The sequence below is a fragment of the Salmo salar genome, chromosome 29 (assembly GCF_965601325.2).
Source record: "Salmo salar chromosome 29, fSalSal1, whole genome shotgun sequence".
In the NCBI taxonomy this organism is placed as follows: Eukaryota; Metazoa; Chordata; class Actinopteri; order Salmoniformes; family Salmonidae; genus Salmo; species Salmo salar.
The window spans coordinates 31968097-31980000 of NC_138319.1; the positions used below are offsets into that span (position 1 = coordinate 31968097).

At 45.6% G+C, this 11904-nt stretch overlaps 1 protein-coding gene across 1 annotated transcript in view; it reads right to left on the minus strand.

The window, feature by feature from the left end:
- Positions 1 to 11904, minus strand: part of LOC106590590 (catenin delta-2) — a 597564-nt gene that overhangs the window by 322594 nt on the left and 263066 nt on the right. Inside the window, exons 7-10 of the mRNA XM_045710617.2 lie at positions 7667 to 7787; positions 6075 to 6297; positions 5724 to 5847; positions 2286 to 2406 (exon numbers count right to left, since the gene is read on the minus strand). Of these exons, the coding sequence (XP_045566573.1) occupies positions 2286 to 2406; positions 5724 to 5847; positions 6075 to 6297; positions 7667 to 7787 (589 nt within the window). The remainder of the gene's footprint in view (positions 1 to 2285; positions 2407 to 5723; positions 5848 to 6074; positions 6298 to 7666; positions 7788 to 11904) is intronic.

The window sequence follows — 11904 nt, forward strand, 5'->3', positions numbered from 1 at the left end:
GTCACTGTAACAGTCCTAGTCTGGTGTGGTGGTAATACAGTCACTGTAACAGTCCTAGTCTGGTATAGTGGTAATACAGTCACTGTAACAGTCCTAGTCTGGTGTGGTGGTAATACGGTCACCACAACTGCTCTATTCACAACACATCCATTGAGCAGTTATATATGCTGTCTTTCCAATGTCCACGTAGCCCATTGGCTTCTATTGTTACTTCATATAGATGAAGAATTATTTGGGGAAAGTAGCGTATAGATTTTATTGGGGGGAGGGGGAAGAATATTGTCTCAGTTTACGATGAGCTGGCATCCTGTATGTGGCCTAATGTGGTTATCGCCTTTTCCTACTTCTTCCTCTTCTCAGAGGAAGGGGCTCTTCTTGAAATGGAAGGGATTATCGGCTCTTCTGAATTCCATCCTTTGCTTTAGCTTCTCTACCCACAGCACTGCCGGGAAGCAGAGCTGAGATTTGATTCCTCTTTTCTCTAGTGACTATTCTGATCGGAATGAATTTGTGGCTTTTTTTCCCCGCTGCCTATCAGACAGATCCTGGATGAATGGAATGGACTGGCCTTGGTTTTTTGATCTCTGTGCTTTCAGAATATTGACTTTGGTCTAATACGTCTACATCTTGAAGATTACCATATAAGGGTATTTAGCGTTCTTCTGTTTTACGCCAATCCTACGGCATCGTTCCAGCTGGAAAGGTCCCCTTTTTCCTCGTCTTCCGGTAAGGACAATATTCTCATGTTGTTTCATCTCATTCTATTTTCTTGCTGGTCCAATTCATGTTCCAAAAGTTTGCAGCTTTGTTTCCAAAAGGTTCGCTCATGCGCACGCTTTGTTGGTGCATGTCTAACATGATAGACTACTTAACATGTTTGGCAAATCTACTTTTTTCATCACAGATTGCAACAGTTTGTTTGTTTTGGTGAGCATTGAGAGCATTTTAGCTACGATTTCCTGGATATCCTTTAGCTGTTCATTACGCTTGTTTGCATCTCCAAGTTGTTCCTTGTCTTTTCTGCTGAGGGAAGCCATGGCTTGTAGGGTTCTTGTTGCCATGTCGGTTTACCAAATGATTGGTTCGCTATTGTACATAACTGACCGCTCACTCTCTCCCAGCTCGACAGCTCACTCTCTCCCAGATAGACAGCTCACTCTCTCCCAGATAGACAGCTCACTCTCTCCCAGATAGACAGCTCACTCTCTCCCAGATAGACAGCTCACTCTCTCCCAGATAGACAGCTCACTCTCTCCCATCTAGACAGCTCACTCTCTCCCAGCTCATCGGCTCACTATCTCCCAGCTCATCGGCTCACTATCTCCCAGCTTATCGGCTCACTCTCTCCCAGCTAGGCGGCTCGCTATCTCCCAGCTAGGCGGCTCGCTCTCTCCCAGCTAGGCGGCTCGCTCTCTCCCAGCTAGACAGCTCACTATCTCCCAGCTAGACAGCTCACTATCTCCCAGCTAGACAGCTCACTATCTCCCAGCTAGACAGCTCACTATCTCCCAGCTAGACAGCTCACTATCTCCCAGCTAGACAGCTCACTATCTCCCAGCTAGACAGCTCACTCTCTGCCAGCTAGACAGCTCACTCTCTGCCAGCTAGACAGCTCACTCTCTGCCAGCTAGACAGCTCACTCTCTGCCAGCTAGACAGCTCACTCTCTGCCAGCTAGACAGCTCACTATCTCCCAGCTAGACAGCTCACTATCTCCCAGCTAGACAGCTCACTATCTCCCAGCTAGACAGCTCACTCTCTCCCAGCTAGACAGCTCACTCTCTCCCAGCTAGACAGCTCACTATCTCCCAGCTAGACCGCTCACTCTCTCCCAGCTAGACAGCTCACTCTCTCCCAGCTAGACAGCTCACTATCTCCCAGCTAGACAGCTCACTATCTCCCAGCTACTTGAGGATATATTGACCTATCGATTTTAGAGGCTTAATTTAAACTTTGTTGTCTGGCTTCTAACCACAGTTTTGTCTTAACAAACCAGAGCTACTCACTCCCCATGAACCTCGTCAACAACTCCCTCACACCAAGGACAACAGTCAGACCACATAACATGTTAAAGACAAGCTATTGACCAAGGACCCAATTATCTCTATACGGAAGAGTAAATAACAGCAGAGAGGGAAAGATTCAGTGCTTGCATTGCGTTCATATAGGGATTCACCTTGAGGGATGCGTCGTGCGTGTGTGTAGGTATCTGTGTGTGCATGTGAGTGTCTGTTTGTGTGTGTGTGTGTGTGTGTGTGTGTGTGTGTGTGTTGAGCGTAGTCTTACCGGGCCTCTGGAGTGTCGCAGTAGCATAGAGCTCGTGTGATATCTTGTACTGGTCGGAGGCGTGGTGAGCAGCCAGTCTTTTAGGAGACAGAGTAGCGTAGCTCCCTATGCCCGAACTCATCTAGGGAATCACATGTGTACAACATTCACGATTATCTAATGTCACTTAAGAATAATGTGCACTTCCATCTTTGCAATGAATATCCACGTATGTAATACCTTCAGAAAGTATTCACACCACTTGACTTGTTCCACACTTTGTTGTGAGACAGCTTGAATTTAACATTTATTAAATTTAGATTTTTGATCACATCACTGGCCTACAGATATTAGCTTATAAAGTCAAAGTGGATTCAACCACAAAGACCAGAGAGGTTTTCCAATGCCTCGCAAAGAAGGGCACCTATTGGTAGATGGGTAAAAAAATTAAAAGCAGACGTTGAATATATACTTACACTTGAGATGGTGTATCAATACACCCAGTCACTACAAAGATACAGGCGTCCTTCCTAACCCAGTTGCCGGCGATGAAGGAAACCGCTCAGGGATTTCATCATGAGGTCAATGGTGACTTTAAAACAGTTACAGAGTTTAATGGCTGTGGTAGGAGAAAACTGAGGATGGATCAACAACATTGTAGTTACTCCACAATACTAACCTAAATGACAGAGTGAAAAGAAGAAAGCCTGCACAGAGTAAAAATATTCCAAAACACACATCCTGTTTGCAAAAAGGCACTAACGCAATACCAGTGGTGGAAAAATTACTAAATTGTCATACTTGAGTAAAAGTAAAGATACCTAAAAAAAAAATGACTCAAGTAAAAGTAAAAGTCACCCAGTAAAACACCACTTGAGTAAAAGTCTAAAAGTTTTTGGTTTAAAAAATACTTAAGTATCAAAAGTAAATGGAATTGCTAAAATGTACTTAAGTATCAAAAGTAAAAGTATAAATCATTTCAAATTACTTATATTAAACAAACCAGATGGCACAATTTTCTTATCTTTTTTTTTTATTGGCGGATAGCCAGGGGCCCACTCCAACACTCAGACATAATTTATAAACTAGCAGCTTCATTAAATAGTACCCGCAAAACACCAGTCTCAACGTCAACAGTGAAGACGCGACTCCGGGATGCTGGCCTTCTAGGCAGAGTTCCTCAATCCAGTGTCTGTGTTCTTTTGCCCATCTTAATCTTTTATATTTTTATTGGCCAGCCTGAGATACGCTTTTTCTTTGCATCTCTGCCTAGAAGGCCAGCATCCCGGAGTCGCGTCTTCACTGTTGACGTTGAGACTGGTGTTTTTCAGGTACTATTTAATGAAGCTGCCAGTTGAGAACTTATGAGGCGTCTGTTTCTCAAACTAGACACTCTAATGTACTTGTCCTCTTGCTCAGTTGTGCACTGGGGCCTCCCAGTCCTCTTTCTATTATGGTTAGAGCCAGTTTGCGCTGTTCTGTGAAGGGAGTAGTACACAGCGCTGTACGAGATCTTCAGTTTCTTGGCAATTTCTCACATGGAATAGCCTTCATTTCTCAGAACAAGAATAAACTGATGAGTTTCAGAAGAAAGTTCTTTGATTCTGGCAATTTTGAGCCTGTGATCGAACCCACAAATGCTGATGCTTCCTGTTAAGGCAAGGGCTGATTTCAAGGTTTTACTGCTAACCTACAAAGGATTACATGGGCTTGCTCCTACCTATCTTTCCGATTTGGTCCTGCCGTACATACCTACACGTACGCTACGGTCACAAGACGCAGGCCTCCTAATTGTCCCTAGAATTTCTAAGCAAACGGCTGGAGGTAGGGCTTTCTCCTATAGAGCTCCATTTTTATGGAATGGTCTGCCTACCAATGTGAGAGATGCAGACTCAGTCTCAACCTTTAAGTCTTTACTGAAGACTCATCTCTTCAGTAGGTCCTATGATTAAGTATAGTCTGGCCCAGGAGTGTGAAGGTGAACGGAAAGGCTGGAGCAACGAACCGCCCTTGCTGTCTCTGCCTTGCCGGTTCCCCTCTTTCCACTGGGATTCTCTGCCTCTAACCCTATTACAGGGGCTGAGTCACTGGCTTACTGGTGTTCTTCCATGCCGTCCATGGGAGGGGTGTGTCACTTGAGTGGGTTGAGTCACTGACGTGGTCTTCCTGTCTGGGTTGGCGCCCCCCCTTGGGTTGTGCCATGGCGGAGATCGTTGTGGGCTATACTCGGCCTTGTCTTAGGACGGTAAGTTGGTGGTTGGAGACATCCCTCTAGTGGTGTGGGGGCTGTGCTTTGGCAAAGTGGGTGGGGTTATATCCTGCCTGTTTGGCCCTGTCCGGGGGTATCATCGGATGGGGCCACAGTGTCTTCTGATCCCTCCTGTCTCAGCCTCCAGTATTTATGCTGCAGTAGTTTATGTGTCGGGGGGCTAGGGTCAGTCTGTTACATCTGGAGTATTTCTCTTGTCTTATCCGGTGTCCTGTGTGAATTTAAATATGCTCTCTCTAATTCTCTCTTTCTCTCTTTATGTCTTTCTCTCGGAGGACCTGAGCCCTAGGACCATGCCTCAGGACTACCTGGTATGATGACTCCTTGCTGTCCCCAGTCCACCTGGCCGTGCTGCTGCTCCAGTTTCAACTGTTCTGCCTGCGGCTATGGAACCCTGACCTGTTCACCGGACGTGCTTGTTGCACCCTCGACAACTACTATGATTATTATTATTTGACCATGCTGGTCATTTATGAACATTTTAACATCTTGACCATGTTCTGTTATAATATCCACCCTGCACAGCCAGAAGAGGACTGGCCACCCCTCATAGCCTGGTTCCTCTCTAGGTTTCTGTTCCTAGTTTTTGGCCTTTCTAGGGAGTTTTTCCTAGGGAGTTTTTCCTAGCCACCGTGCTTCTTTCACATGCATTGCTTGCTGTTTGGGGTTTTAGGCTGGGTTTCTGTACAGCACTTTGAGATATCAGCTGATGTATGAAGGGCTATATAAATACATTTGATTTGATTTAAACTAGTCTAAAGAAGGCCAGTTTTATTGCTTCTATAATCAACACAACAGTTTTCAGCTGTGCTAACATACTTCCAAAAGGGTTTTCTAATGATCAATTAGCCTTTTAAAATTATAAACTTGGATTAGCTAACACAATGTGCTTTTGGAACACAGGAGTGATGGTTGCTGATAATGGGCCTCTGGATGCCTATGTAGATATTCCATAAAAAAAACAGCCATTTCCAGCTACAATAGTCATTTACAACATTAACAATGTCTACACTATATTTCTGATCAATTTGATGTTATTTTAATGGACAAAAAAATGGACATTTCTAAGTGACACCAAACTTTTGAACGGTAGTGTAGGTGAGAGAAATTCAGGCTGGACCACAACAACACGTGGAATAAGTGAAGGGGTATGAATACTTTCTGAAGGCACTGTTTGTATCAATACACACCTGGTGCAGGGGGGATGATGAAGCGCTAGCCCCTCCTCCGCCAACTGATGCAATGGAGTTCGGAGGAGACCCCACCCTCAGCGGAGACCCGGTGCCTCCTGTCGTCGTCACGGAAACAGAGGTGCTGTAACCATAACGTTAAGTTATTGTAAACCATTTTTATTTTATTTTATACATTTTCAAATCCAGAGAAATTAATAACAACTGCAGTATCATTATAACTTTGTTCTTCTTCCAAACTAACCAATGACATTCAATCCCCTTCCAAACCAACCAATGACATTCAATCCCCTCCAAAACCAACCAATGACATTTACTTCCCTTCCAAACCAACCAATGACATGGCCCTACCTGTAAGACTTGGCGAGTCGGTTGGCGGGGGACTGTTTGTTGGGTGAGGATGATGAGGAGGAAGAAGGTAGGCGCTGTGTGGTAGCGTAGCCTGATGTGTCTAAGGCTGGACCCAGGCGCTGAAGCTTGCTGGGAGAACCAGACCCTCCACCTCCTCCTACTCCTCCGGTTAGAGGGGAACTCACACGCTGGGTGGGCAGAGTGGAACTTGGGTAGTAGTGACCTGGAATCAGACGGAACAGGGGTTAAAACAGGGCTGCACAACTCTGTTTAGCATGTTCCCTCTCTAATGGTTAAGGTTAACATGTACCCTCTCTAATTGTTAAGGTTAGCATGTACCCTCTCTAATTGTTAAGGTTAACATGTACCCTCTCTAATTGTTAAGGTTAGCACGTTCCCTCTCTAATGTTAAGGTTAGCACGTTCCCTCTCTAATGGTTACGGTTAGCATGTACCCTCTATAATGGTTACGGTTAGCATGTACCCTCTATAATGGTTACGGTTAGCATGTACCCTCTATAATGGTTACGGTTAGCATGTTCCCTCTATAATGGTTACGGTTAGTATGTACCCTCTATAATGGTTACGGTTAGTATGTACCCTCTATAATGGTTACGGTTAGTATGTACCCTCTATAATGGTTACGGTTAGCATGTACCCTCTATAATGGTTACGGTTAGCATGTACCCTCTATAATGGTTACGGTTAGCATGTACCCTCTCTAATGTTAAGGTTAGCATGTACACTCTATAATGGTTACGGTTAGCATGTACCCTCTATAATGGTTACGGTTAGCATGTACCCTCTATAATGGTTACGGTTAGCATGTTCCCTCTATAATGGTTACGGTTAGCATGTACCCTCTATAATGGTTACGGTTAGCATGTTCCCTCTATAATGGTTACGGTTAGCATGTTCCCTCTATAATGGTTACGGTTAGCATGTTCCCTCTATAATGGTTACGGTTAGTATGTACCCTCTATAATGGTTACGGTTAGTATGTACCCTCTATAATGGTTACGGTTAGTATGTACCCTCTATAATGGTTACGGTTAGCATGTACCCTCTATAATGGTTACGGTTAGCATGTACCCTCTATAATGGTTACGGTTAGCATGTACCCTCTCTAATGTTAAGGTTAGCATGTACACTCTATAATGGTTACGGTTAGCATGTTCCCTCTCTAATGTTAAGGTTAGCATGTACCCTCTCTAATGTTAAGGTTAGCATGTACCCTCTCTAATGTTAAGGTTAGGACTTGGAGAAGGTAAGCTGCTTCTAGATCTGTGTCTAAGGGCAATTTCTCACTGAAGCTGAAAGGATTGGATGCCATGTTCAGTTCCTTGCATCTTTTATGGCATTATCTCTGTCTCAGTTATCTTTATGTATAATGGTATGTACTGTGTAATAATACAATACATTATCTTTATGTATAATGGTATGTACTGTGTAATAATACAATAAGTTATAATAAAAGCTAAAAGGATTGGATGTCGTGTGTAGATCCTTGTCTCTTGAATGACATGATCTCTCTTTACATTCAGTCAATACAATAGTATGTACACATTGTAGGTATATAATGTAGATATATACCGGTAGTGGTCTGCTGTGCATCTGGTAGGTGGAAGGCACTGCCATGGCTCTGAGAGAAGGAGTCTCCTCCACTACATCCCCCTGCCTGCTGCCTCTGCTGAGCGGCACGACTAGACGTCACCTAGGGTGGGGGGAGACGGGAAAGAGGACAGGAGAGAGGGGGACGACGACAGGAAATTACAATTACACCTAACACTTCTTCCACTTCTGTAGGTCTCTATATGGTAACAGATAGATTTATAGAAGCTATAACCTCTAACAGTCTCTATATGGTAACAGACAGATTCATAGAAGCTATAACCTCTAACAGTCTCTATATGGTAACAGACAGATTCATAGAAGCTATAACCTCTAACAGTCTCTATATGGTAACAGACAGATTTATTCGAGCTATAACCTCTAACAGTATTTTTATGGCAACAGATTGATATCCTGTCCAGTTGAAGTCCACTATCAAGTCATTCATTTTGCACCAAGCCACAGTGAGAAAGCTGCTTCTATCCCAACTCAGTGCAGGGTTATCTAATGTATTCCTCTAGATCCTCAGAGACAATAGCACAGCATATGTTTCCACCTAGCTCAGCTCCTTCACCTCATGCTACTGACAGTCACCATGCATATTTCTCTAAAGGTGAACTACACACAGTCACACGCCCCATGCTGAGGCTCGCTGGCAGTGAACACACGATTTAACAATGTGCAGATACAAACACACACACACACACGCACACTACATCCTCAGAAAGCTCCTGGCTCCAGGCTGTATTTTCCCTCTATAATAAGCCAAAGCATGTCTGCTGATTACAATGTCTCTTCGGTTGCAGTGTCTCTCATTAACACAAGGCCATGATAACTGATTCATCAGACACTGAAGTAATGGATGAAGACGTTTTAAAACCTGCAGTCATTACTTCAGCAGACTACCCAGCGAACCAAAATTGGTTCTGTGAAAGTTCCCAGAACATTCGTTAGGTCGCGGCAAATGTTCTCATAACACAAAAACTGTCCAGTCATAATGATGATTATGGAATGTTTGTATAAAACATTTGCCTTATGTTGCAAGAACGTTCCTAGAACACATTTAACATGTTCTTTAAAGATTCCCAAATGGTTTCATTAGGTTGTGGGATTAGTCTGGTGTGAACATTTTGTGGACATAAAAAATAAAATGTTCCCAAAACACAGTTGTTCGGATAATTCTACAATGTTTCTTTTAGACTGCAAAAAATATTCAACTAATGTTACAAGAACGTTCCCAAAACACATTATGTCTGCTCTTTAAAGGTTCCAAGAATGTTCCTCTAGGCTGTGGGAACATTGTGTGGATATTACAAGAGATAGGTTCCCAAAACACTAAAACTGTCCAGTTGTGCTGACAATCAAACACACTACATTGCCATGAGTATGTGGACACCTGCTCATCGAACATCTCATTCCAAAATCGTGGGTATTAATATGGAGTTGGTCCCCCCTTTGCGGCTCTAACAGCCTCCACTCTTCTGGGAAGGCTTTCCACTAGATGTTGGAACATTGCTACAGGGACTTAGTGAGGTTGGGCACGGATGTTGGCCGATTAGGCCTGGCTCGCAGTCAGTGATCCAATTCATCCCAAAGGTGTTCGATGGGGTTGAGGTCAGGGCTCTGCCAGTTCTTCCACACCGATCTCGACAAACCATTTTTGCATGGATTGCCCTTTCCCTTGCACAGGGCATTGTCATGCTGAAACAGGAAAGGACCTTCCCCAAACTGTTACCACAAAACACTGTTGCACATAATTGTCTAGAATGTCATTGAATGCTGTAGCATTAAGATTTCCCTTCACTGGAACTAAGGGTTCTACCCCGAACCATGAAAAACAGCCCCAGACCATTATTCCTCCTCCACCAAACTTTGCAGTTGGCACTATGCATTGGGGCAGGTAGCGTTCTCCTGGCATCCGCCAAACCCAGATTCGTCCGTCCGACTGCCAGATGGTGAAGCGTGATTCATCACTCCAGAGAACGCGTTTCCACTGCCCCAGAGTCCAACGGTGGCGAGCTTTACACCACTCCAGCCGACGCTTGGCATTGCGTATAGTGATCTTAGGCTTGTGTGCGGCTGCTCAGCCATTGAAACCCATTTAATGAAGCACCCAACAAACAGTTATTGTGCTGACGTTGTTTCCAGAGTCTGTTTGGAACTTGGTAGTGAATGTTGCAACCGAGGACAGACGTTCTGTGAACTTGCAATATAGATTTTACGTTGTCTTGGAGGTCCACAGAACATTTCAGGAACTTTATGTCACATCCTGACCCATGTAAGAGGTCATTTTCCATAGTAGAGTGGTCAGGGCGTGACAGGTGGGTGTTTTGGGTGGTTTTGGTTTTCTGTTTCTATGTGGGGTTTTCTAGATTTCTATTTCTATGTTTTGGTTTTCTATGTTTTGGTCAGGTATGGTTTCCAATCAGAGGCAGCTGTCTATTGTTGTCTCTGATTGGAAGCCATACTTAGGCAGCCTGTTTTTCATGTGTGGGTGTGGGTAGTTGTTTTCCGTCTTGTCAAGTGTACCTTACGGAACTGTTTGGTCGTTTTGTTATTTTTTGTCTTCAGTGTTTCATTAAAAGTAAATATGAGCACTTCACACACTTCTCACGCCACATCATGACTGGATCAAGCGGCATGCCCGGGCAGAAATGGACACCTGGTCACATACGGAGTGGATGGAGAGGAGGAACTGGACTTGGGGCCAGGTAATCGATAGATATTGGAGCCTACCTAGGAAGAACGAGAGGCAGCCCCCAAAACATTTTTTGGGGAGGGCACACGGGTAGTTTGGCTGGGCCAGGGATGAGGCCTGAGTCAACTCCCCGTGCTTTTTGTGGTAAGCATGTGCCTGCCTCTCGCACTCTCTCTCCAGTGCGCCTCCATAGCACAGTACGTCCTGTGCCTGCTCCTCGCGCTCTCTCTCTAGTCCGCCTCCAGAATCCATTACGTCCTGTGCCTGTTCTTCGCACTCTCCCTCCAGTGCGCATCCATAACCCAGTATGGCCGGTGCCTGCTTTGAGCACTCAGAGTGTCCGGCAACGAGGTACTGTTGCCAGACGCTCTGGACGAGGTACTGTTGCCAGACACTCTGGACGAGGTACTGTTGCCAGACACTCTGGACGAGGTACTGTTGCCAGACACTCTGGACGAGGTACTGTTACCAGACACTCTGGACGAGGTACTGTTGCCGGACACTCTGGACGAGGTACTGTTGCCAGACACTCTGGACGAGGTACTGTTGCCGGACACTCTGGACGAGGTACTGTTGCCGGACACTCTGGACGAGGTACTGTTGCCAGACACTCTGGACTGGGACCGAGCTGACGCACTGGAAGCCTAATGCGTGGGGCTGGTAGTGGAGGTACCAGACTGGGGACACGCGCCTCAAGGCTAGTGCGAGGAGCAGGAACTGGCCGAGTTGGACTGGGCTGACGCACTGGAAGCCTGGTGCGTCGCGCTGGTACCGGATGTGCCAGACTGAAGACACGCACCTCAGGGCTAGTGCGAGGAGCAGGAACAGGACGAGTTGGACTGGGCTGAACCACTGGAAGCCTGGTGCGTGGTGCTGGTTTAGGAGACACCAGACTATGGATACGTACCTCAGGGCAAGTGCGAGGAGCAGGAACAGGACCGTAGAGGCGCACTGGCGGTCTCGAGCGCAGGACTGGCACCGCCCGTACTGGCTGAGTGCCCACTTCCCCCTGGCAAATGCGGGGCGCTGGCACTGCGCACACCAGCCTGAAAATTATTGGGGCTGCCTCTCGGGCTCCCTTAACTCCTCCATAGCCCTGGAAATGCTCATCCTCATCTCCGCCCATGTCCATCCTTCTTCCTCGTGCTCCTTACCCCGCTGCTTGGTCCATTTGTGGTGTGAGATGCAAAAACAATCTCCCACAAAGGGACAGGTGGTAAAAAGGCTCCCTAAGTATGACTCTCAATCAGAAACAACGATGTACAGCTGTTCCTGATTGAGAGCCACACCAGGCCAACAAAGAAATACACAACATAGAAACCCTAGAACACAAAACAAGAACATAAACCAAAAACCCCGGGACACATAAATCCAACACCCCTCTACATACACACACACCCCGAACCATATAAAACAAATACCCCTCTACCTAAATACATAGCCCAAACCACATGAAACAAACACCCCCCTGCCACGTCCTGACCAAACTATAATAACAAATAACCCCTATTACTGGTCAGGA